At 44.0% G+C, this 27910-nt stretch overlaps 1 protein-coding gene across 1 annotated transcript in view; it reads right to left on the bottom strand.

Moving 5' to 3' along the window:
* Positions 1–26994, bottom strand: part of LOC135512844 (F-BAR domain only protein 1-like) — a 42872-nt gene extending 15878 nt beyond the window's left edge. Inside the window, 3 exon segments of the mRNA XM_064935275.1 lie at positions 982–1073; positions 12384–12436; positions 26857–26994. Of these exon segments, the coding sequence (XP_064791347.1) occupies positions 982–1073; positions 12384–12410 (119 nt within the window). The 5' untranslated portion in view covers positions 12411–12436; positions 26857–26994.
* Positions 26995–27910: the final 916 nt, after the last annotated feature.

Genomic DNA, 27910 nt, shown 5'->3' with positions numbered 1-27910 from the left:
CTCCCGCCTGTGGGGAATGTGCAGTGGTTGGGATCTTATGAATAATAGTCAAGATTATGACAACGACCTGACTGTGCAGGTTGTTATATCCCCCTGTAAGAAAAGCCCTGTAAGTCCCAGGCTTAAATACTACAATGAGTCTTCAACTTCCAGCTAATTGACTCATTAAGAGATTGAATAAATACAGAGGACTGCAGGGAAAACAACACAGGAGGAGGATTTTCCAGACTGAGCATTTTACCTGAGCCGAGTGCCCAGATAACATGCAAAACACAGCTACTGCAAATGTGTGTGTGGTAAGACAGGGAGCTCCTTGTCTTGTGGGCTGTGTCTTGTCTTGTGGGCTGTGTCTTGTCTTGTGGGCTGCGCCTCGTCTTGTGGGCTGCGCCTCGTCTTGTGGGCTGCGTCTCGTCTTGTGGGCTGTGTCTTGTCTTGTGGGCTGCGTCTCGTCTTGTGGGCTGCGTCTCGTCTTGTGGGCTGCGTCTCGTCTTGTGGGCTGCGTCTCGTCTTGTGGGCTGCGTCTCGTCTTGTGGGCTGCGTCTCGTCTTGTGGGCTGCGTCTCGTCTTGTGGGCTGCGTCTCGTCTTGTGGGCTGCGTCTCGTCTTGTGGGCTGCGTCTTGTCTTGTGGGCTGCGTCTTGTCTTGTATGAGAGTGTGTGTGTCTGCTAACACTCCTGTGTGCTGGTCTGTCCAAATGCAGCACAGTAGTGTGGGTTAGAGGGCAGGGTTGGCAGGGGAGAGGAGCGGCTCCATCAAAGACGTGACTATGAAAAGAACCGGAAAGGCCCTGTGTCCTGTATTGGAATCAGTCTTTTTAGAGGCAATCTTCAAAACCTTAACGAACATTTAGAAAACTAACTTTTTCAAATGAATTGATGAGTTGAAATAAAAAAACGGCTTGAGAAACATCTCACTCCTCCCCATATATCTCATCACTACTGTACCACCCCTCCCACACGTCCCAGCCCAAACAACACCTCACCTCTCGCGGACAAACTCTGCCAGCTCCTTGGTAGCAATCTGGCCATGCTTCATGTTGTGGTACAGCAAGTCAAAACCTGCATTCTTGTCCCCCTGCAAAAACACAAAGTCCTTGGGTGAGCCACAGAATTATATTGTACTGCATCTCTATGGGGTGAGCTTTATAGATTCTTCAATATGAGAGATGTTATTACGATACATTTTTTGTTCATATAAAATTCTGTCAACACTTCTCTCTGTTACTTATTCCTTGAGGACCTTGGAACATAGTAACATGAATTGTTAAGGTAAAAAGGAGGTGAAAGATGAACACAAACAAAACTAATACGGTTTTCTTTCATCGTGGTCCTAATATTGTGGATGTGGACGCTTCTCTTGTTGTTAAGCAACCAGAACCAAGCTTGACATATAGTTGGAGAAAACAGAAATGTCCATCTGTCCAACAGAAGCATGCCTGGGAGGAGGTGATGACACAAACACAAGTCATTTTGTATTCTTCCATGACCTTTAGTACTGTGGATGGATTCTTGTTTCTCTCATTGGAGGGGAACCACAAGCAATCATGACACTGGTTTGAGGAAACAAAAATGGGCGTATTCTTCCTCCAGCTTCCAGAGGAAGGCAGACGGGGTAAGCGGAGTGGTTTTTAAAAATGCAATTTTCTTCCAAGCTGTAGAAGTCTTCCCACAGGGTCCATGCACATTTTAGATGTATTGTGCTACAATAGAATACATCTGAATTTGCATAGACCCAAAGACTTTCTTCCTTTTGTCCTGCACCTGCACCTGTGCAGATGTCTTTATTTTCTACATGACTAGCATAAGGAAGCCAATGCCACACATGGAAAGAAAAACCAGGAGCCGTGCTTGTTTCAAAGACGCGATTCCATCCCAACATATAACACTAACAAAGTTATCACGTAACAGGTGCGTTAGGCTAACTGAGGCAGAATTAAAAATAGCCCATACCTTGAAGCATCCACTTTGATGTCAACAGTGGATCTGTTGTGGAGGCTATCCAGACAGGCAAGCAGCTGCTCCTCAACACTATAAATACCCTGCTAGAGGGACACACACTTTTTCCAAGTAGCAGGGGAATGCCTGGAATGCCAAGGGGTCCGGGATAGAGGCTAAGAGCAGGCCAACACCACAACCACCCAAAGTCAGACACCAAACACAGTCGTTGCTTTGAGACATGTCTACAGACAGGAGAGTGGTGGTGGGCTGGAGGCCCTTTCGGGTTCAAACCCATTTGATTATTTAACAACAGTACACTAGGTAATACAGAGACTTTAATTCACATGTAATTCTCCAAAACCTTTCCTTCTCTATGGAAGGGCAGTTATGCCGTATTCTTTGTCTCTCTCCCATCTGCACCAGTCTTTGTGTAACCCAAGCCAGAGAAAGGTGAGCTGCCCTGCTCTGTCCTAAACACAATGCAGGTATATAGTTCCCTTAACTACGCTAACAGGTACATGTCTCTGACCAGGTGTAGCATTGCCTTTGTGAATGCAATAATTACAAATCATTTGTAGGCTGCAAGAAGCCCAAAGAGATAATATTTAACTGAAAGATAATCATTTCAAACCTTGCTTACATTTGTATATGATTACATACATGTAGTGTATGTGGACACCCCTTCAAATGAGTGGATTTGGCTATTTCAGCCACACCCGTTGCTGACAGGTGTATAAAATCGAGCATACCAAACATTTGCAGTAGAATGTCCTTACTGAAGAGCTCAGTGACTTTCAATGTTTTAAACTACCTCTGGAAACAACGTCAGCACAATAACTGTTTGTGGGACCTTCATGAAATGGGTTTCCATGGCCGAGCTGCCGCAAACAAGCCTAACATCACCATACGCAATGCCAAGTATTGGCTGGAGTGGTGTAAAGCTCGCCGCCATTGGACTCTGGAGCAGTGGAAACGCGTTCTCTGCAGTGATGAATCACGCTTCACCATCAGGCAGTTCGACGGACGAATCTGGGTTTGGCGGATGCCAGGAGAATGCTACCTGCCTGAATGCATAGTGCAAACTGTAAAGTTTGGTGAAGGAGGAATAATGGTCTGGGGCTGTTTTACATGATTCGGGCTAAGCCCCTTAGTTCCAGTGAAGGGAATTTTAACGCAACAACATACAATGACTACTAGACAATTCTGCTTCCAAAATTGTGGCAACAGTTTGGGGAAGGTCCTTACTGTTTCAGCATGACAATGCCCCTGTGTACAAAGTGAGGTCCATACAGAAATGGTTTGTCGAGATCGGTGTGGAAGAACCAGACTTGCCTGCACAGAGCCCTGACCTCAACCCAATCAAAACACCTTTGGGATGAATTGGAATGCCGACTGCAAGCCAGGACTAATTGCCCAACATCAGTGCCTGACCTCACTAATGCTCTTGTGCCTGAATGGAAGCAAGTCCCCACAGCAATGTCCCAACATCTAGTGGAAAGCCTTCCCAGAAGAGTGGAGGCTTTTATAGCAGCAAAGGGGGGACCAACTCCATATTAATGCCTATGATTTTGGAATTAGATGTTTGACGAGCAGGCTACTTGTGGCCACATAGTATATCTCTATATTATGAGTGGGAATACTTTGGAACAGATTTCCTAAATTAAAATCAATTGGAGCTGATTTGCTGGTGTTTTTACAGTCTTTTATGTCCAAGAATTAGAAAACATGGGGAGACAAATAAAATCACCCACGGGCCAAATTTTTCCCATGGGCCACAAGTTGGGGAACCCTGATCTAAAACATGCAGCATCTGAAATCCTACAATAGCCTACAGTATATTCAAATAAGGCACATAGGTGATCATTGAAACATATTTGCAAATAGTCAAATTCGACCAACCAGGTCCCAAGCGGTCTTCCATTCAATTACTGTAACGATGAATGACAGGGGGTTTTCAGAAGAGGAACCCCAAAAACAATAGGCCTACATAAAGCTACTACTGTTCAGTCTGTTTAACTGACAAAACATGGATCTGTGAAAGGAGCTTAAGTCCCACACCAACTCAGTAATAACACCCAGGCAGAAAATATGACTTATTTCACAGAAACAAAATAGCCTCATCTAAAAAGGTTAGGCCTATTTCTCATTTGACTCTCTTGGTCTCAATTGAGACAGACGATTATCGACACATTTGTGCTTTAGGAATTAGTATGAAAGTAATCCCAGTGGATTTTCTTATCAGTTAATGAGTCCAGTGGTATATTTAATATGGTGGCTTGGCTTTCTGAACATCTCTTATTATGCCTTTGTGTTTCCAGAAAAGATAAATAATTGCTAGCTAATTAGAAGTTGACCTCCATGAGGGCTGAAACATTTTTTTTTTGGGGGGGGGGGGGGTTTATCATTCCCGCCATGGCTCATTGTCCCAGCAACAGAGTTCCCCTGCTAACAGACACAGTGGGAAGTATGACAGCTCTTTCATTTATGTGACAGACAGGTGCGTGTGTGTAGTAATAGTAATACATTTTTTGGGGAGGGCTTATATTTGTCCTGTTACAAAGTGTGTGTGTTTCTTCATATCCCAACTCCCCCTGAGACACCCACAGGGAGTGGGGTCACGGGCCAGGGTCACTATTGTACAGCGCTCCTGGAGCAATTAGGGTTAAATGCCTTGCTCAAGGGCACAAAAGCAGATCTTGTTTTTCACCGTGTGTGTGTGTGTCAGACCTGGAACAACTCTAGTTTTAACTATGCTTCATGGAAAGTAATCATTTTTCCTGGGGGAACAAAGTTACTTTGGAGGGGACTGCAAATACTTTACAAAAAAAGTACTACTTTTAAAAACTGTTAATAAAGATCTCAGAAAGTGATTACTTTTTAAAAACAATTTTAGTACAGATCTGAGAACGCAACAACTTAAAAAAAATTGAATACAGATCTCAGGAAGTGATTACTTTTCTGAAATATTTGGATTGGCTGCCTTCAACTAATGACAGGGCTGTAACTGCATGTTGAAAATAGAAATAGAATGAATAGAACACACACAATCTCCTGTACTATTCCAATCTGACAGTCATATTTGAACTATACAATACATTTATATTTGAACATCTTGTAAAAATCCATTCTCCTGAATGTCCATTGCCCCAAGTATCAAGTAGATAATCAAGTCAAACCAATTAACCAATGATATTTTGTACAGATATAAATAAGTTGTGACACTCAACTACAATCCACTAAAAAGGTTGAAAGCTGCAATTAATGTTATGACACCTGAAAATACCAGAGTAATTCAAAGCCATTTGCAAACAGCAAGTTGGATGCTTAGCAAAAACAACTTCTTTACCTTTTTGTCCATCTAAAGGGATAGTTTACTCAGAATACAAATTAACATTATGCTCCACCTACCTTGGCTGTATTTGATTAATGAAGGCAGTTTTGAGATATTTAGCTTCCTTAAAGCTGCAGTATGTAACTTTTCGGGTGACCAAACAAATTCACATTGAAATGCGTGTTATAGATCTGTCATTCTCATTGAAAGTAAGTCTAAGAAGCTATACATCTGTTCTATGGGCACCATTTCTATGCTTCCCGTTCTTTAGTTTAATTTTTGCATCTTTTACTTTCAGTTTTGTACACCAGCTCCAAACAGCTGAAAACACTATATTTTTGGTTATGGACAAGATATGTCACGGCGGTTTAGATGGTATAATGATTCTCTACACCAGGGGTACTCAACTCTTGCCCTACGAGTTCCAGAGCCTGCTGGTTTTCTTTTCTACCTGATAATTAATTGCACACACCTGGTGTCCCAGTTCTAAATCAATCCCTGATTAGAGGGGAACAATGAAGAATTGCAGTGGAACTGGCTTTGAGGTCCAGAGTTGAGTTTGAGGGCTCGACACTACACTTGCTGGTTTTGTCACATAAAATGAAATGAGGTGAACTATTAGAATTTTAGCAACCAGAACATGGCGGAGCGATTTATGGTTAGTGCATCTTTAATAGACATACTTTGTTACTTTTTTTGTTATTTTGTTACATAAACACTTTGGTAATTGCATTTTAATTGCATAAGAACGAGCTGATAGTTTATGTAACTTACTGTACAGAAGAGGAATAGTGACTGTACTCCACTTATGTCAAAAAAAACATTATTATGCAATTATAAAACAATTTCCAAACAACTTGATGTCGAGCGTTACTGAATTACCTTGTGTCTTACTCATTATGTGATAATCATTTTAAAGCTGCAAAAGTAGTCTACTCTAATGTTTGTTTCTTCATCAAATATTTGGCAGCCATCAAATAAATATTTTTTTGTTATCAAATAACTTAGCATATATTTAAATACCTTCAAATATTATTTGGTTTTCTGAGAGGTATTCACAATATTAAGTATTATATGTTTTTTCTGAGACCTGCATTTAAAAATCAGTTGAAACTCTATATAAACTATATTCAACTACCCGAGTAGTAGAAAAGTTTTTTTCAAATAAACTAAAAAATACAACTATTTTCTGCCCAGGTATGGTGTATGTGTGCCAGTATCGCACCCTAAACAACTTATCATCCAAAGATGTCATAAGAGTTAAATCCATGAGAAAATCTCATCATCTTCCCTCTGAGATCGTTCATCACACAGGTCTGTTTCATATTACACTCCATGGCCAATGGTCTTTGACAGTTCTCTTTGTCTGATTCATGCAGTCCCCCTCTTCTCCCTCCCTACTCCTTTAAATCAATTAAGATGAGAGTTTTTCTCATGCAAGAGAGAGCACATTACAATGACAACTCACAACTTTCTCACCATGGCTGAGATTACTTTGTACTCCATGAAACACTGAGAAGCTCTGTCTGTCAGTCTAGTCTGTGTGGTCAGGTACTGACCAGATTCATGTTTTGCAGCTATTAGTTTGAGTTCCTCAGCCTCAGTGTCAGTGTGGTTCAACGGTTGACCAGAGTAGAGCCCGGAGTGGTTCACTCCCTGAGCAGTGTTGGAGGACATTCTTGTGCTGTGATACAAGCGGGCAGAAAGGCAGGCAGGCATGGCGCCATGTGAAACCTGTCACACAGTGACACACAGAGTATAGAACAGCCGGTCTGTCCTCTCACTGGTCAGCAGCATAAACAACCCTGCCTGCCAATCCATCTATCAACATCTACCAGGCCAGGATAGTAAAGGAAACATATCCTATCCTATGCTCAGAGTTGGATATAATATGGTGTGGTATGACATAGCATAGGCCAAAATGTTATGATAATGATCTAGTATAATATAGTCAAAATGGCTTGATAGCCCCAGGTCAGTGTCAGATGAAAGAGCCAGTCTAGCTGACTCATTGAGGTTTTGTGCTTACGGTGCACTTTGGGCTCAATAGGCAATCCCACAGCAGTGTCAGCAGCACTGATGATGTGCCTCTAGTATCCCGTCACACTACTTTCACATCTAAAAGGAAATCGTCATGGAGTCCCCATAACAAACCCATCACCTGCTCTAGTCATTACCTGGTCCACAGTGCCTGGGAGAGACCAGCAGCATCCATGTGGAACTATACTGCACTAACATCACTTCAGATCAGAACACACACAGTCCTGTTGCCGCATTGATTCATGGCTTCAGTGCCCCATTGGGGAACAGGCAGGTGGATTGAGCTCTGTGGTACACGTGACACCCTGAGTACAGGACCAACCCATGACAGAGACTGAGCACAATGCAGTCTCTCACACACACACACACACACACACACACACACACACACACACACACACACACACACACACACACACACACACACACACACACACACACACACACACACACACACACACACACACACACACACACTATCATTACCATCACCAGTGCATTTGCATCTGGCCTCAGGAACCTGAAGGCAAATTTCCTGAAATGGCTCTTTATCTAACGGGACAATGAACAACTATCCAGCTGCCATTAATCTAATTTAGCAAAGCAAATAACAGCTCCACAAGGAGGGAGAGAGGGAAAGATGGAGAGAAGGAGCAAGAAAAAAAAGAATGAAAAAGAGAAGAGAGGTAGAGGAGAGAGACAGGAGAAAGTTGTGAAGAGAGAAGGAGAGCGTGTGTCCTCTGATAACACTCCTACCCGTCCGTCCCTGCAACTGTGTTTACAACAACCATCTCCGGACTGCAGAGCCCCGTGAGACCCAGAGACACAGCCAGGCACAACGTGGATGGGAGGGAAGAGCAGAGCAGAGGCAACACTGGGTTCATTCTGCTGATGAATGATTGGCTGGGTATAAATTCACCTCAGAGAGCAGAGCGCACTTCCTAGAACAGACGGACACTGTGCCCAGATGAGGCCTAGCAGAGAACACCAATGAATTCTATAAAAAGACATGGATGATTCATCCAACACACAGTCCTGATAGTTTTCCAAATGGTAGTGCAGGGAGGCAGGTAGCCTAGTGGTTAGAGGAGGGGGAGGCAGGTAGCCTAGTGGTTAGAGGAGGGGGAGGCAGGTAGCCTAGTGGTTAGAGGAGGGGGAGGCAGGTAGCCTAGTGGTTAGAGGAGGGGGAGGCAGGTAGCCTAGTGGTTAGAGGAGGGGGAGGCAGGTAGCCTAGTGGTTAGAGGAGGGGGAGGCAGGTAACCTAGTGGTTAGAGGAGGGGGAGGCAGGTAGCCTAGTGGTTAGAGGAGGGGGAGGCAGGTAACCTAGTGGTTAGAGGAAGGGGAGGCAGGTAACCTAGTGGTTAGAGCGTTGGGCCATTAACCGAAAGGTGTCTAGATCGAATCCCGGAGCGAACAAGGTACAAATCTGTCGTTCTGCCCCTGAACAGGCAGTTAACCCACTGTTCCTAGGCCGTCATTGTAAATAAGAATTTGTTCTTAACTGACTTGCCTCGTTAAATAAAGGTCAAATAAAATAAAATGAGTGTGTCTGGAGTCGTTCGGCAAAAAGCCATCTCACTGGGGAATTGGACAGGGGGGCATATTCTCATGAACTTAACGGGCATTAACGTCTTTGTCTTGGGATGAAAGCACTGAACAGAGCACAACACCCATACTGTACACACTCTCCTTTCATCTGAGAGGAGAGAGTCATTCTACTGTCAAGGATGTGGACTGAGGACATTAAGAATGCGTCTAATTATGATCGATGTGTATTCCTCCTCCATCCCTCCATTGACTAATTAAGAAAGGGTGGAATACATGCAAATATAATGGTTTGGCTTAGCTCTGGATATCCAAGCAGAACTGAAGGCTCTGTCCCGATATGCAGCTCCCAGGTGTCTCTACACGCTAATTACCTCAAGGTTAAATTTGCACAGCGCATAAGAGAATCACAGATAGTGAGGAAGGGGAATGGGACACACACACACAGACACACACGCCTGGACACTCCATTCCCAGAGAAAGCTGGCATCGGCATGCATACTTCACTAAGCTCATGGCTGAGACAAACTAAGTTAACTGATATAAGCTGGAGTGGATGCTGGTGTCCACTGTGTTATGCAACAGCCCTTCGAGCTAGAAGACAAGTCCTTTGTTGCTCCTTTACAGTAAGGCGTGTACGCCAAGCAGTGAGAAGCAGAGCAACACCGTAACTATGACAAGGAAGAGAAGCCAACATCATTATGTGAGATGGCCAACATTGGATTCCTATGGACACAGACTGATGGGAGACTCTCTGAGAAAGAGTTCCGTCCCTCCTGGTTTGGGTTGGAGGGAAGCGTCTTTAACCTGCCTTTGTTCCACACAAAGGAGTTATCCTCTCCCCTCCATAGGCCTGGAGGCCCTGCTGCCTGCAGCCACACAAAGGCAGGCAGGATCACATGATTTGCTGCTGATCAGTCAGCAGGCAGGCTGGCAGAGCAGACCGACAGCCCAGCTTGCTCCTCGCAATTACACACTCAACTCTGCCTCTGTCACAGTCACTCACACAACACATCTCTACATAATGGAGCCAGGGAGGATCCAGCATCACAGAGATAGAGGCTTCATGCACACGCACACACACACACACACACACACACACACACACACACACACACACACACACACACATATATATATATATATATATATATATGAGAGCATGCACAAATACAAAGACACACAAATCCCAGCACTACCAAACAAGTACACACACTATCTGATGCACAGTGAATGAGGAATGGGGAGTTACAGAGAAATCATAATCAGATATCCCCCAACAACTGAATGAATAAAAAAAAGAAACTTTAGATTCTCTAAATATTGCGACTTATAAAAACCAATTTAAAAAAATCAAATCAATGATAGGAATCTCATTTCCCTAACCAAATTAAATTCCTGACTCGCCGCCAGGCCCAATTGTTACTGGACTTTTAGTTACATTTTTTGGCACAGCTTCCTCCTCCAAATATCCCTCCTTGACGGTGAATTGGCAGAGTGGTGTATTAGAACCAGGGCAAACCTGAAATAGCTCAGCCAGGTGTGCAGAGGAGCACAGTCAGATTACCGCTAGGAGCAGCTGACAAACACCTGGCCTGTTTCAGTCTCTCCTTCTATCCCTCTAAGACTAGGGGGTTACAGTCAGTGGTACATTGCGGTCATACTTATTCTCTGCAGTATCTGTCCAGGGTCTAACATATCGATGTGGTTCCTGTTGGATTCTTTTCCAGGTATTGTATGGTGACGTGTGTTCATCTGTGTCAGGAATTAACTCTGTGCCCCTACTACCACCATCACTAAGGAGACCAAGTAGCCTAAGTAACCTCAGTTCTATGATTGAGAGAGAGAGAGAGAGAGAGAGAGAGAGAGAGAAAGCGAGAGAGACTGAGAGAAAGCGAGTGAGAGAAAGCGAGAGAGTGAGAGAACGCGAAAGAGAGTGAGAGAAAGCGAGAGAGAGTGAGAGAAAGCGAGAGAGAGTGAGAGAAAGTGAGAGAGAGTGAGAGAAAGCGAGAGAGAGTGAGTGAAAGCGAGGGAGAGAGAGAAAGCGAGGGAGAGTGAGAGAAAGCGAGGGAGAGTGAGAGAAAGCGAGAGAGAGAGAGAGAAAGCGAGGAAGAGTGAGAGAAAGCGAGAGAAAGCGAGAGAGAGTGAGAGAAAGCGAGGAAGAGTGAGAGAAAGCGAGAGAAAGCGAGAGAGAGTGAGAGAAAGCGAGGAAGAGTGAGAGAAAGCGAGAGAAAGCGAGAGAGTGAGAGAAAGCGAGGAAGAGTGAGAGAAAGCGAGAGAAAGCGAGAGTGTGAGAAAGCGAGGAAGAGTGAGAGAAAGCGAGAGAGAGTGAGAGAAAGCGAGGAGAGAGAAAGCGAGGAAGAGTGAGAGAAAGCGAGAGAGAGAGAAAGCGAGAGAGAGTGAGAGAGCGAGGAAGAGTGAGAGATAGCGAGGGAGAGTGAGAGAAAGCGAGGGAGAGAGAGAAAGCGAGAGTGAGAGAAAGCGAGGGAGAGTGAGAGAAAGCGAGAGAGAGTGAGAGAAAGCGAGGAAGAGTGAGAGAAAGCGAGGGAGAGTGAGAGTGAGAGAAAGCGAGGGAGAGTGAGAGAAAGCGAGGGAGAGAGAGAAAGCGAGGGAGAGTGAGAGAAAGCGAGGGGAGAGAGAAAGCGAGAGAAAGCGAGAGAGAGGAGAGCGAGGAAGAGTGAGAGAAAGCGAGGGAGAGTGAGAGAAAGCGAGGGAGAGTGAGAGAAAGCGAGGGAGAGTGAGAGAAAGCGAGGGAGAGAGAGAAAGCGAGGGAGAGTGAGAGAAAGCGAGGGAGAGTGAGAGAAAGCGAGGGAGAGTGAGAGAAAGCGAGGGAGAGTGAGAGAAAGCGAGGGAGAGTGAGAAAGCAAGGGAGAGTGAGAGAAAGTGAGGGAGAGGGAGAGAGAGAAAGCGAGAGAGAGTGAGAGATCACTCAGGAGACTGGTAGAGTGCAACATGTGCATCATGGTGGTGATTCAGTATCATTCACAGATTAATTACTGAGAAAGTAAGGTGTCATGACTCATATGTGATTCAGGGGAATAGACTGGAATTGTTCTGCCAGACTACATGTATTTGTCCCCTTTAAGTATATATATATATATATATATATATGTTCCCTTGTTGTCTCTCTTGTTGTGTTGTTTTTTATTTTTAATCCCAGGCCCCCGTCCCCGCAGGAGGCCTTTTGCCTTTTGGTTGGCCATCATTGTGGATAAGCATTTGTTGCCTAGTTAAATAAAGTTTAAAAATATATAATGCTGTTCAAAAGTTGTTCCGCATTATATTTAACTGTAAAAGGCAGGCGTATTATTGCTTCGGACACAAACAGTTTGTAAGTGTTTGGGTTTTTATTAGCTTCTGCAATCTGTATAGAAATGAGCGGTAAAAGGGTCTCGCGTTGGCCTGCATAATGGCCAAATAAAATAACAACGTCTGATCGTTACATAACACTATCCTTGACTGCTAGTTTACACCTCTCCATGTTGAGCTGCCAATGATCCTCATAGAATATAATACATCAAATAGACTCACCCAGAAGTTGTTCTTGAAGAACGCCATCTTCACTCAGAGAGTTTTATAGGGATCTGTAATTACGTGAGAGGGGAGGAAACCGTTAGAGACCGGACAGAAACGAGGCTACAGCCCTCAGCTCTCCTCTGTATCAGTGACCAGAGTCAGCCGGTGGCACTGAACCAACATTCACTCCAATAATGAGACAACTCTACATATTAATTGTTGTTTTCCCTGTGCTGAATTGCAATTGATCTCTAGCTGTGGGCTGAATCGCCCCTTGTACAGACACTGTAACAATAAATTGGGCTACGTGAAAAGCCTCCTCTCAGGCCCAAAAACAGACACAGAGACACTGCAGTGTATAAAGAATAAAGTAGAAACTTCTGTTGCGGTCTTATTAAAAACAAGCTGATGTAGGCAAGGCAACAATAGACACATTTAGTTTAATGAAGACCAGTGTCCTGGGGGGACAGCCAGGGGTTAACCTGTTGAAACTCTAGGGGCGCAATTTCATTTTTGGATGAAAAACGTTCCCGTTTTAAACAAGATATTTTGTCACAAAAAGATGCTCGACTATGCATATAATTGATAGCTTTCGAAAGAAAACACTCTGACGTGTCCAGAACTGCAAAGATATTTTCTGTGTGTGCCCTAGAACGTGAGCTTCAGGCAAAACCAAGATGAGACGGCATCCAGGAAATGAGCAGGATTTTTGAGGCTCTGTTTTCCATTGTCTCCTTATATGGCTGTGAATGCGAGAGGAGTAAGTCTGCCCTTTCTGTCGTTTCCCCAAGGTGTCTTCAGCATTGTGACGTATTTGTAGGCATATCATTGGAAGATTGACCATAAGAGACCACATTTACCAGGTGTCCGCCCGGTGTCCGCAAAAGTCAGCTGCAAGTATTTTTCCACAGAATTCAGAGGAGAATGCAGGCTTCCACGAACGATATATCAATGAAGAGATATGTGAAAAAACACCTTGAGGATTGATTCCAAACAACGTTTGCCATGTTTCGGTCGATATTATGGAGTTAATTCGGAAAAAGTTTGACGTTGTAGGTGACTGAATTTTCGGTTCGTTTCGGTAGCCAAATGTGATGTACAAAACGGAACGATTTCTCCTACACACAGACGCTTTCAGGAAAAACTGCGCTTTTGGTATGTAACTGAGAGTCTCCTGATTGAAAACATCCGAAGCTCTTCAAAGGTAAATGATTTTATTTATTTGGTTATCTGGTTTTTGTGAAAATGTTGCGTGCTAAATGCTACTCAAAATGCTAAGCTAGCTTAGCATACTCTTACACAAATTAGTCAATTGCTATGGTTCAAAAGCATATTTTGAAAATCTGAGATGACAGTGTTGTTAAGAAAAGGCTAAGCTTGAGAGCAGGTGCATTATTTTCATTTTATTTGCGATTTTCAGAAATCGTTAACGTTGCGTTATGCTAATGAGCCTGAGGCTTTAGTCACGATCCCGGATCCGGGATGGGGAGTTTCAACAGGTTAACAGTTCACTTCAAAGAGACGGAGAGGCTGTCACAGGGAGGAGAGGGAAGAGAGAGAGAGAGCGAGGGAAGAGAGAGAGAGCGAGGGAAGAGAGAGAGAGCGAGGGAAGAGAGAGAGAGCGAGGGAAGAGAGAGAGAGCGAGGCAAGAGGGATAGAGCGAGGCAAGAGGGATAGAGCGAGGCAAGAGGGATAGAGCGAGGCAAGAGGGATAGAGCGAGGCAAGAGGGATAGAGCGAGGCAAAGAGGGATAGAGCGAGCCAAAGAGCGAGAGAAGAGGGAAAGAACGAGAGAAGAGGGAAAGAACGAGAGAAGAGGGAGAGAGCAAGGGACGATGGAGAGTGGGGGAAGACGGAAAGAGCGGGGGAAGACAGAGAGAGCGGGGGAAGGAAAGAGCGAGGGAAGACGGAGAGAAGACAGAGAGAGAAAGAGAGAGCTCTGACAGAGCCACCAAGGAGAGTGTGCCCTAACAAGATGAATAAAGAACTCCACAGTGTGATCACTCAGTCTGTCTGTGTGTGCAGTTTAGAGCTGAGAGGCTACGCTATGGGTCTCTAGCCAATAGCCATATCTCAAATACCATCCCCCAGAGTCACCTCCCAGAAGGTATACTAAGGTAAGGTCACACACAAAGAGCCTCCACAACACAATGAATCAACAGGAACCATGGTCTCTTCTCTGACTGTGAAGTGAGAATTGCGACTATGGACTTCTATGGGAAGGGATTATGGGCTACTATGGGAAGGGAATATGGGAGGCAGGAGGAAACATAGCAACAGCTGCACATACACCCTCTGACCCCCTATAGCGTTTCTCCACCCACCCACACTGCTGTGGGGGATTTCATTCCTGCTCAAGTAGCTCCTAGCTCTCTGCTCATCATGAATAATAGTAGAGAAGAGATTCCAAGCACATAGCAAAGGTGAATGAGTGTGAGCGCATACAAGTAAGTGTGTGTGCGTAAGTGTGAGGACCCTGCAGTCCCAGTGTTTCCCCAGGCAGGCCTGGTTGTTGGTTCCTATTATTCTGCTGAGAGGAGAGAGGGCTTTATCTTTGCTGGCACAGTGGAGTGACCTGGTGTTCGACAGGGGAACACACACGAAAAGCTCTCTCTCACACACACACACACACACACACACACACACACACACACACACACACACACCCTGTTAATTAACTCAGCGCTTGAAGTCGTTTGGCAGCATGGCTCAGGGCTGAAAGTGAGACGCTGCAGCCAGCTACCAAGTACCCACTCTGTTCTACGCAACACAGACCCAGGGTGATAGAGAAGAGGAGACGTGGCAGTGATGGAATCAGTAAGACCGAGGGATCACACAGGGCTGCTGGCTTCACATAGGGCTGCTGGGGAGAGACTGATGAGTGGCTAGAATAGATGACATTCAGCTACCTTGATCAGGATTCAACTTGACCTTTACAGAAATCACACCTCTACTCAGAGGTAAACAAAGACTACAACAGTGTTGTGCATTGGGATTCCTCTGGTTAATTAATATCCAAAAGAACTGAGGCTGAAGCGGATCATGGTGGGCTGCTGTGGAAGATGCTGTGGTGGAACCATCTGGTACACGCTGAGTCACTGAGAGTCACAGAGGGTCAGAGCGAGAGAGAGAAGCCTTCTCCACAGCCGAGAGCCTCAACAGATGTGGGTGGACTGATAAGGAATATGATTAAAAAAAGCACATAACAAAAAAACTATGTAGATATTTTCGGGTAAAGTAATGGAAAGCACCCAGGAATACCTTGTGGGTTAAAGGATACACTTGACTGGACACAATAATAGGCTAGCCAGCTTAGCATATGTCCAGTAGGCCTAACGTTTGTTCCTTTCGGTGTCTTTACAGCTCAGTATAAGTGAGTTTATACAGTAATGCGTCGTGGTACCTCCTCCCTGGACTGGGCTGGGCTTCTGCCGGTTCCTCTGCTGATTGTGAGAGAATGGCAGACAGGCTAGTGGTGGTTTCGTCTAGGACCATAGCCAGGGCTGCGCGAGGCTATCACCAGCATACAGCACTGGAGAAGAAGCCATATCAGCACAGAGCCCAGGCTCTAGTCTAGATGACCTGCCATGAAAAACTAGGGCTTAAAAAAAGACATTTCCAGTCCCCCCCACGAACTGTCCCTTCCTCTTGTTTTGCCAGTAAATAACTGGCATCTCTCCACCCATATTCAGCCTCCCTCTCATTTCACTGTGATGGAGGTCATTGGTGTGGGGCTACTGGCAGATTCTTCTCTCTGGATTGACAATTCAGCAGAGGCTCCTGCATGCTCCTTATATCCCCACACCACCCTCTTTCAGCTCGTCTCTGTTAGGGCACGAGGCTGGAAGGGAATTGACTTACTCCCACAGCCATCTTCATTGACAAATGGCAACCCCAGAGATCTACCTCCTCCATCTTGGAGAAGAGAGAAAATGGGTCAAAGTAATGACACGTCGAAGAATCGATTGAAGATGGTCTGCTAGGGTCTTAACGGTCCCATGTGTCACTGGCAGCAGAGGAAGTCAAGAAGAACCGAAAGAAAGGGTGGGTAGGTGGAGGATGAAACAAGAGAAAAGTAAGAGCACAGAGGGGCCTAAGGCTTTGACAGAGAACAAACTGCGACGAGGTGAACGAGAAATGGAAGAGAACTGAAGAGCGAGCAACCACCAATCAACACACTCTCCTACACGAAATAACAGAGATACCGCAGTAGAGCTCTAAAATGCATGGGATGATAGCAGTGACCTTTAGATAAATCCTCTCTCTGTGGTTTAACACATCTAATACGTGTCTCGCAAAACTTTCGTAACTGTAGGTGTTTTCCAAGGACAGCAACAGGGAGAGTAGCTCCTGTAGCTAGTCTGTCACACTGTCCTTCATCAAACCTGATGTGGCAGGTAGCGGAGCAGAGGTAATTCCGTCAGACCCATTTTGCAGTGCCCACTACCCACAAAAAATCTATGTTTCAGTGTATGCAAATCTAGAAGAGTAGGGAGGTAAGTCAATAAATAGGCCATGGATGCAAAATAATTACAATTTAGCATTAACACCGGAATGACAGATGTGCACATGATGATGTGCAAGTAGAGATACTGAGGTGCAAAAGAGCAGGAGGATAAGTAACAATATGGGGATAAGGTAGCTGGGTGTGCTATTTACAGATTGGCTGTGTACAGGTACAGTGATTGGTAAGCTGCTCTGACAGCTGATGCTTAAAGTTAGAGAGGGAGATATAAGACTCCACCTTCAGTGATTTTTGCAATTCGTTCCAGTCATTGGCAGCAGAGAACTGGAAGGAAAGGCGGCCAAAGCAAGTGTTGGCTTTGGGGATGACCAGTGAAATACACCTGCTGGAGCGCGTGCTACGGGTGGGTGTTGCTATGGTGACCAGGGAGCTAAGATAAGGCAGGGCTTTACCTAGCAAAGACTTATTGATGACTTGGAGCCAGTGGGTTTGGCGACGAATATGTAGTGAGGGCCAGCCAACGAGAACATACAGGCCGCAGTGGTGGGTAGTATATGGGGCTTTGGTGACAAAACGGATGGCACTGTGATAGACTACATCCAGTTTGCTGAGTAGAGTGTTGGAGGCTCTTTTGTAAATGACATCGCCGAAGTCAAGGATCGGTAGGATAGTCAGTTTTATGAGTGTATGTTTGGCAGCATGAGTGAAAGAGGCTTTGTTGTGAAATAGGAGGCCAATTCTAGATTTAATTTTGGATTGGAGATGGTTCATGTGAGTCTGGAAGGAGAGTTTACAGTCTAACCAGACACCTAGGTATTTGTAGGTGTCCACATATTCTAAGTCAGAACTGTCCAGAGTAGTGATGCTAGTCGGGCGGGAGGGTATGGGCAGCAATTGGTTGAAGAGCATGCATTTAGTTTTACAAGCGTTTAAAAGCAGTTGAAGGCCTCGGAAGGAGTGTTGTATGGCATTGAAGCTCATTTGGAGGTTTGTTAGCACAGTGTCCAAAGAAAGGCCGGACGTATACAGAATGATGTCATCTGCGTAGAGGTGGATCAGAGAATCACAAGCAGCAAATGCGACATCATTGATATATACAGAGAAAAGAGTTGGCCCAAGAATTGAACCCTGTGGTACCCCCATAGAGATAGCCAGAGGTCCGGACAACAAGCCCTCCAATTTGACACACTGAACTCCATCTGAGAAGCAGTTGGTGAGCCAGGCAAGACAGTCATTTGAGAAGCCAAGGCTATTGAGTCTGCCGATAAGAATGCGGTGTTTGACAGAGTCAAAAGCCTTGACCAGGTCAATAAAGACGGCTGCACAATATTGTCTGTTATCGATGGCGGTTATGATATCATTTTGGACCTTGAGCATGGCTGAGGTGCACCCATGACCAGCTCGGAAACCAGATTCCATAGTGGGATTTAAAATGGTCATTGATCTGCTTGTTAACTTGGCTTTCGAAGATTTTAGAAAGGGCAGGGCAGGATGGATATAGGTCTGTAACAGTTTTGGTCTTTAGAGTGTCTCCCCTTTGAAGAGGGGGATGACCGAGGCAGTTTTCACACCTTTGTGGTGAACCAAGGGCTATATCTGTTAGTTCTACATTTGTTGAATGGGGCATGCTTATTTAAGATGGAGAGGAAAGCACTTTTAAAGACCAACCAGGCATCCTCTACTGACGGGATGAGGTCAATATCCTTCCAGGATACCCGGGCCAGGTCGATTAGAAAGGCCTAATCGTTGAAGTGTTTTAGGGAGCATTTGACCCATTACGCACGCAGGCAAGGATCACTGAGATCCTGGTTGATGACAGCAGAGGTGTATTTAGAGGGCATGTTGGTCAGAATGATATCTAAGAGGGTGCCCATGGTTTAGGGATTTAGGGTTGAACCTGGTAGGTTCCTTGATCATTTGTGTGAGATTGAGGGCATCTAGCTTAGATTGTAGGATGGCCGGGGTGTTAAGCATGTCCCAGTTTAGGTCACCTAACAGTACGAACTCTGAAGATCGATGTGGGGCAATCAATTCACATATGGTGTGCAGGGCACAGCTGGGGTCTATAACAAGTGGTAACGGTGAGAGACTTGTTTCCGGGAAAGGTGGATTTTTAAAAGTAGAAGCTCGAATTGTTTTGGCACTGACCTGAATAGTATGACAGAGCTCTGCAGGCTCTATCTGCAGTAGATTGCAACTCCGCCTTCTTGGCAGTTCTATCTTGTCAGAAAATGTTATAGTTAGAGATGGAAATTTCAGGATTTTTTTGTGGCCTTCCTAAGCTAGGCTTCAGACATGGCTAGGACATCCGGGTATGTGGAGTGTACTAAAGCAGTGAATAAAACAAACTTAGGGAGGAGGCTTCTAATGTCAACATGCATGAAACCAAGGCTTTTACATTACAGAAGTCAACAAATGAGAGCGCCTGGGGAAAGGGAGTGGAGCTAGGTGCTGCAGGGCCTGGGTTAACTTCTACATCACCAGAGGAACAGAGGAGGAGTAGGATAAGGGTACGGCTAAAGGCTATTAGAACTGGTCGTCTAGAGCGTTCGGAACAGAGAGTAAAAGGAGCAGATTTCTGGGCACGGAAGAATATATTCAAAGCAAAATGTACAGACAAGGGTATGTTACGATGTAGCCTACATGCAATCATTGATTGCCCTATTCACTAGCTTGATGTAATGTGGTGTTGCTGCATTAATTCTGACATCATTACTAGAACAGCATCAAGCTGTACACACATGAACAAACCTCTGTTTGTGTAAAATGCACTCTCCCTCCTCTACCCAGGCAGCAGCAGAATCATCAGGCAGAACCAAAGTATGCTCTCCTCCTTGCCCTTCCATTGGAGCTGAATGTGTTGTTGTCCCTGTAGCATATCGTAGGGTCCAGGACAGTCTAAGACACTGAGCCAGCCTGCCAGGCATCACTACCAGCACAGACAGACCCGTCACTGAGCAGAGTATGACATCATGGTGAGTACTGGCAGTCCATTCAGAATGAATGGATGTCTGTGTACAAGGCATCAAGGGCGTAACAAAACATAAAAAATAAAATAAAAAAAACACACAAATGAATACATTTGCATAGTCCAGCTGCTAATTGAGACCTGAAAAAAAAAATATGTAGATCCAAATGTCTACACAAGAAGGCTCTCTCTCTCAGCTCCTTCACAGTGTTTTATTTTGGGTCACTATTTGCTTTTGGGCGACCCAGATTAGAAACATAATTGATAACACGAGGTGCTGAACAACATCAGAGCTCTCCTCCTTTTCTACTGCAACACAAACAGCAACATCCATATTATATGGAATTACGCTAAATAGATTTGACATCACAGTAGTCAGCCACCATGTCAACAACATGTGATTTCGACACGATTTGGTAATCCTAATATTGAGCTCCTCTTAGTTATCACTGGTCCACTTAGCACAGCTTGAAGTGGACCAGTAACCCAGAATAGAGTGAGGTCTGTTCCTGCAGCCAGCAGCCATCCCCATGGTGGATACTGGTGGCCAGTGAGCTCCATCTGCTAGAGACCCTATGCTTAGCAGCATGGCCAGCGGCTGCACAGGCCCTGCCTCCTGCCTCCCGGCACTGCCCTGCTTGGCAAGATCAAAGGGAGGCCACGGCCAGCGGCTCCGTAGCCTACATTACAGGCAGGGGATCTCCATAATTAATTAATACAGCATACAGTATCACAATACTGTGTGGGTGAGCTGAGAAGGGAGCGAGAGGGAGCCAGCTAGATCATGAGGACAGAAAATCCTTAAAGGGATACTTCGGGAATTTTGGCAATGAGGCCCTTTATCTATTTCCCCAGAGTCAGATGAACTCTGACTCTGGGGAAGTACATAAAGGGCCTCCTTGCCAAAATTCCGAAGTACCCCTTTCAGGATCAATTGAGAGGATTCTTTTCCCCGGTGACATAAAATGTGTGATTTGAGTGCTCTGACTGCAGAGCGGAGGTAGGCCCCCTGATATTGATGTGGTATTTTCCTTGCAGGCTGAGGCGGACGGCTTTGTATGAAGGCTATCAGAATTTGAGCTAATCAACAGCACAACACAGAGAGACACACAGTCATTTCAAATCTAAATGCAAAGTAGGGCTCTTCCTCCCCCTGACCTTGCCTTTCTGCTTTCCCTCCTTGCTGCTCCCAGAACAGAGACACAACTGCCGCCTGCCGCAATGATAGCCCAGTCCAACACCATCCATCACCTAGCCTCGCCTCAGCCCCTGAAAGGCTGCGATGCGTCTCTGTTCGGTTCTGGGAGGAGAGCTAGCAGGGACATGATGAGGGCAGCGGGTAGAGAGAGTGGCTGCTGAGGTGCCAGCCTGGACCCAGATCAACAGGCTGATGGGGGTCAAAGCAAAGCCTCCTCTGTTCAGCTCTGTGTTATCTCAGCATTAAGGGCCTACCTGCTGCTGCCTGAGAGACCTGCTGGGGCCAGCAGCAGCAAGCAGCACTCAACTCACCTCTCCAGAGAAGCTGGATGATTATGGCTTCAGATGCAGAGGTTCTCAGACTCAAGGGATGTTTTACTGGCTTCAATAGGTCCGGTTTCTAATCAGGTACATCAACCCACCCATATTTCCCACCATGATCATCAAGTGAATTTCTGCCTCTGGTCAAACTAAAGCTGATAGAGATTTCTAACTAAGACAGAAAGGTAGATTGAGTTTTCAGAGTGCAACTCATAAATAAACATTTCTTTGCTGATTTTGTATGTTTGCCCACTGACAAGGAAATGATCAGTCTATAATTTTAATGGTAGGTTTATTTGAACAGTGACTACTCACTGTAACTACTGTAACTACTCAAGAAGTCAACTGGCATGAAGTTAATACATATTTCTTCATATAATTCATATAATTAAAACCTTTCCACTTTACATCTCTTCATTCCCAGTCCCACCCATATGGAGCGATTTCAGTGCCAATAGAAATTGTATTTGAATTATTTTGTATTAGAATTTCATATTTGAAATTTGTAATGCACAAATTGAATCATTGAATTTGTAAATTGAACTTGCATTTCATGATTTTGAATTTAATTGAATATTGAATTCACTTTAAAATTCAGTTTAAATTCAATTCAATATTCAAATTCAACATTTATATAGGCCTATTCAGTTTCAATACAGTAGATATTGCATTCATTGTCTGTGTATCAAGTTCACAACTATCATGTCAAGCTTGTCAAAGTTTCATATATTCAACTTCTCAGATGGATTCAGATTCGTGTTTCAAATTCAGATTAAAAACCAGAGACAACAAACATGCTGATACTTTGCCAGCCAGGAAAGGGAAAGGGGAATAGATAGAATCAAACGCTGGTTGTGGTAAACAGAAACTTATGGAGGTTTCTGAAGCCAATGTGGCATATTGAATTTATTTTCTTACAATGAATTTGGCTCTAGCATTTGAACCGTTTTGGCTATAAGTTATTATGACCCCATTCCTGAAAGCTAAGACTCCGGAGCCTTCTGTTCCCCTCTATGATGTTTACAGGCTACAATAGAAGGCAGCGTCACAAAAAAAAAACTAAATTTGACCCACATAAGAATATAGTTTAAATGCCTGTCATACCCCTTCTAATGATACCCTTCCACTCCCTATTTAATTTTGCTCTTGTGACTGACTGGGTTCGTACCAGGTCTCTTGCACGTCACAAGACTCTGTTAGCCCACGTAGCTAAAGCCTATAGGGAGACGTTCAGGAAGTTCATGTAAAGGACAACCCGCTGCATGCTTAACAAGTAAAACTTCCCCCTGATTCAGCTCATACCAAGACTCGAACTCAAGACCTCTGCCTCGTAAACACGCATGACCACCATCCTTAAGCATTCTAATCCACAACGCTACTAAAAAAATCCTTTGTGTCAATTGCGCAATGAGCGACACTTCAGGCCGATGAGTGAGTTTCACAGATCCCCATGTGTTGCATTCCCCCCCTTAACTTTTTATGGCTGCAGGGGCAGTATTGAGTAGCTTGGATGAAAGGTGCCCATATCAAACGGCCTGCTCCTCAGTCCTAGTTGCTAATATTTGCATATTATTAGTATTGGATAGGAAACACTCTGAAGTTTCTAAAACTGTTTGAATTATGTCTGTGAGTATAACAGAACTCATTTAGCAGGCAAAAACCTGAGAAATTCCACTTCCTGTTTTTTTTCTGGAGGTGGCAGATATATGTAAACAACATTCTAAGGATTGATTCAGTACATCGTTTGACATGGTTTCTACTGACTGTTACGGAACTTTTGGACATTTCGTCATGTTATAGTGGACGTGCTTTGTGACTTTGGAATTGTTTACCAAATGCGTTAACCAAAGTAGCTAATTGGACATAAATAACATACATTTTCGAACAAATCAAGTATTTATTGTGGACCTGGGATTTCTAGGATTGCATTCTGATGAAGTTCATCAAAGTAAGTAAGGAAACAAAGTAAGGAAACATATATCATGTATTTTCTGGTTTCTGTTGACTCCAACAGAGGTTAATTTGGCTACTGTTCTGAGCTCCATCTCAGATTATTGCATGGGTTGCTTTTTCCGTAAACTGCTTTTGAAATCTGACACAGCGGTTGCATTAACGAGAGGTATATCTATAATTCCATGTGTATAACTTGAATTATCATCAACATTTATGATGAGCATTTCTGTTGAAACGATGTGGCTATGCAAAATCACTTGATGTTTTTGGAACTAGTGAATCTAACGCTCCAATGTAAACTCCGACTTTTTTATATAAATATGAACAAAACATGCATGTATGGTGTAACATGAAGTCCTATGAGTGTCATCTGATGAAGATAATTCAAGGTTAGTGATTAATTTTATCTTTATTTATACTTTTTGTGAATGCTATATTTTGCTGGAAAATGGCTGTGCTTGTAGTGGTTTGGTGGAGACCTAACATAATCGTTTGTAGTGCTTTCACAGAAAAGCCTATTTGAAATCGGACACTTTGGTGGGATTAACAACGAGAATAGCTTTAAAATGATATAAGACACATTTATGTTTTAGGAATTGTAATTATGAGATGTCTTTGGTTTGAATTTGGCGCCCTCTATTTTCACTGGTAGTTGTCATATCGATCCCGTTATTGGGATTGCAGCCATAACAGGTTAACGTACTCCACAACGACCTCAGTGGTTGAACCAGCTCAACTGTAGATCTGAGTCCAGTGGCACCATTGTAAAGGACGTCATGCCTGAAATACAAGACGCTCTGTTCCATTTTTAGTCCATTTTTAGCCCAACTAGTCTAACAAGTTTGTTTTGTGTGCAAAACTATCATTATCTGGCAAATAATGGGAGCCTCAAGGAAACAATGAGCCAGTGTGGAGAACTGGAGGAAAAATAATTGATTGTGTGGAGGCCTGGAGGAAAAAAACAGGTCGGTGTGTAGGCCTGGAGGAAAAGAACGGGTCGTTGTGGAGGCCTGGAGGAAAAGAACGGGTCGTTGTGGAGGCCTGGAGGAAAAGAACGGGTCGTTGTGGAGGCCTGGAGGAAAAGAACGGGTCGTTGTGGAGGCCTGGAGGAAAAGAAAGGGTCATGGTGGAGGCCTGGAGGAAAAGAAAGGGTCGTTGTGGAGGCCTGGAGGAAAAGAAAGGGTCGTTGTGGAGGCCTGGAGGAAAAGAAAGGGTCGTTGTGGAGGCCTGGAGGAAAAGAACGGGTCAGTGTGTAGGCCTGGAGGAAAAGAACGGGTCAGTGTGTAGGCCAGGAGGAAAAGAACGGGTCGGTGTGTAGGCCTGGAGGATAAGAACGGGTCGGTGTGTAGGCCTGGAGGAAAAGAACGGGTCGGTGTGTAGGCCTGGAGGAAAAGAACGGGTCGGTGTGTAGGCCTGGAGGATAAGAACGGGTCGGTGTGTAGGCCTGGAGGAAAAGAACGGGTCAGTGTGTAGGCCAGGAGGAAAAGAACGGGTCGGTGTGTAGGCCTGGAGGGAAAAAAAGGGTTGGTGTGTAGGCCTGGAGGAAAATAATGTGTCGGTGTGTAGGCCTGGAGGAAAATAATGTGTCGGTGTGTTAGAAATGCCAGGGCTATGGGCCTCCTGAGTGGCGCAGAGGTCTAAGGCACTGCATCGCAGTGCAAGAGGCGTCACTACAGATCCGGGTTAGATCCCGAGGTGGCACACAATTGTCCCAGTGTCGTCCGGATTAGGGGAGAGTTTGGCCGGCTGGAACGTCCTTGTCTCATCTCGCTCTAGCGACTCCTTGTGGCAGCCAGGTGCACGCACGGTGCCTTCGGTACACCAGCTGTACAGTGTTTCCTCCGACACATTGGTATGGCTGGCTTCCAGGTTAAGCGAGCAGTGTGTCAAGAAGCAGTGCGGCTTTGTCATGTTTCGGAGGACGCACTTTTCTGGACCTTCACCTCTCCAGAGTCCGTACGGGAGTTGCAGCGATGGGACAAGACTGTAACTACCAATTGGATATCACAAAGAGGTAAAAAAAAATCAATAAATACATGCCAGGGCTGATTTTTGGTCCCACTCCGACGGCTGGTTTGAAATCTCTGGCATGGGTAGTCATTATAAGATTATTGGTTCTGTGACTTGGATGGGTCTCTTCATGGAGGTGGTCAAAGGGGGGTGAAGTGGAACACAGGTGGTTCCGTGACCACACTCGTGTGATGAGTAACTTGTCTGAGACATGAAAAGTTGCATTGTCTGGTGCACAGGAGACCTGGGTTACAACCACATCAGTTAAACTAACACGACTTCATCTCTCAGCCACGGTTGCTCATCACATAGCCTCACGAGCGACCTGATCCCACGAGCTTACATGAATGGTTCGCTACACATAGTAATCAGTCTGGTAATTACGAGGCTAACATAGTGGGCTTAAACAGTGGGCTAACACAGTCTTGTGACATGCAGGAGACATGCAATATTCATTCAATTCCGTTTCAAATCATGAAATACAAGTTCAATTTATGAATTCAATGATTCAATTTGTGCATTAAAAATTCCCAAATATTACATTCAAATCCAATATCCTAATACAAATGATAAAATTCAAATACAATTTTTGTTGCCACTGAAATCGCTCCATACACCCACACCGTTATGACTCACTGCTCTCTCACACAGCTAATTGCAAATCTGGATACAGAAACACAACATTAAATGAGCATTCATTAACCTCTCCTATAGTATTTTCATATAGCCTGGTTGGTTTCGAACCAACTATTGAATAGGAGCGTATGGCATTACAACTTTTACTTTGAGATGGCTAGATCAATTGGAGAACAAGTGTCAATGTGAAATTTTACTTCCATTATCATCATTATGTTCGAAATGTTACATAGGGTCCATACCACGTTAAATAGAAAACCTGGCCATTTCTGGGACAGTTTGACCTTTTATAAACATCTTTGACCTTACATAAATATCATAGTCATTCGATAAGTCTTTCTAAGGTCATTGATGTCATTGCTGTTGACATCTTGGACTATCCCAGGAGGATATGATTCTACCAAGATGAATACATGCGATTTTATACCCATTGTATAAAAAAGTGTTTGTTTTTTTAAACTCTGACAAACACCAGTCAGAAGTGACTTTTATCCAAGTGGCTCATGATCAAAATAAACATTTTCAAAACATTCGATTTGAAGAGTCATGAGAGTCTAATTACGTTACAGTATCTTTATAATGATACATTATGCATCCAATCAATTGTTATTGTTTTTTACTCTCAAATTAGCTGGCAGCTTTGCAAACTGAGTACAGTTTTTCTAAAGTAATTAGCAATTAAGGTGACTACTTAACAAAAATAACAAGTAAAGCATAATCTATATTTCTGATAATGTAATAATATAACATTAATCAAAATCCAGTTAGTTATAGATATTGGCAGCAAGCTCAACTCAAAAACGTTATTCGTTGTCTGCTAACGTTACTGAATTCTACATTGTCTCTTGTCATGCTGCTGAAGTCGGCATTATGCACTTCCTCGTGCTAGTTATAAACCAAGCTATTTTTCAGGACGTAGCCTAAATAATGGTTCATTACCTGTATGTATTTTCTGGAAAACCTTTATAGTACATTTTCCATCCTGAATCATTCACCTGTCCAGCACCGGCCGTACGGTGAAGCCTGCCCAAAGAGATTTGATAGTAGGCACTAGGGCAGTGGCACAAATTCTCTGGGCAGATTTCAGTGTGCGCGCAAATTCCCGCCCATCTCTATCTCTATTGGTTGACATACTTTTCAATCAAGCCTAGGGGGAAGAATGTGTTGTAGGCATAGCAACCATTTGGAGGCAGGTCTTCTTGAATTTCTATGCGCCAATTGGATTACATTATTTTATTTTAACGATAACGCCCACCTGTTAGTTTGAGGCTGTATTTGCCAATGTGGGCTTCAATCAATAAGACTGACGTATTTGAAAGCCAGATTAAAGATGACATCCTTAATTGAAACAATAACAAAGCAGTTACCCTGCCTGTGTTTTAGTAAATAGTTTTGGTAAAGAGCTGAGGGTCGAGCCTGGAGAAATGCAACCACTCTCCAATTCAAAGTGAAAGCTATGTGTGCAAGGACTGACCATCCATGATATCACAATTATAGTTTTAATCATGTTTCGAGGCTATATACACTTGCCCCCCTTCCCGAATACTTGTGTAAATATTGTAATATAAATTGTGTATTACACTTGAGTTAAAAGGTTTCTTCTATTCTGCCATTTACTTTATGTTGGTATTCTTATTTTTTTACTATTTGTTGTAGTTGTTGCATTGAAAGAGAAGGAACCTTAAGGTAAGGATTTAGTTGGATGATGTATACCATGCATATTCTGTACATGAGACTTAATAAAACTTGAAACTATACAGTGTTTGTTTACATGTACTTTGTTGACAAATATTGGAGCATAATACGCTCATATTTTGGGTTCTGATGGAGTACAAGAGTTGAACTAAGTTCATGTGGCATTTATAAGTTATATTCTTCAAGAACAAATTGGTATATATCATTAATTTATACATCAAAACATTTATGTAGAAACTACAGATTCTATCTTTAAAGGGAGTTTAGTCATATATTAACAACATTTCCTCATAGATAA

Source organism: Oncorhynchus masou, chromosome 24 (assembly GCF_036934945.1).
Source record: "Oncorhynchus masou masou isolate Uvic2021 chromosome 24, UVic_Omas_1.1, whole genome shotgun sequence".
Taxonomy (NCBI): domain Eukaryota; kingdom Metazoa; phylum Chordata; class Actinopteri; order Salmoniformes; family Salmonidae; genus Oncorhynchus; species Oncorhynchus masou.
Note: the sequence above shows the minus strand (reverse complement) of the source record. Positions and strands in the feature narration are given on the sequence as shown.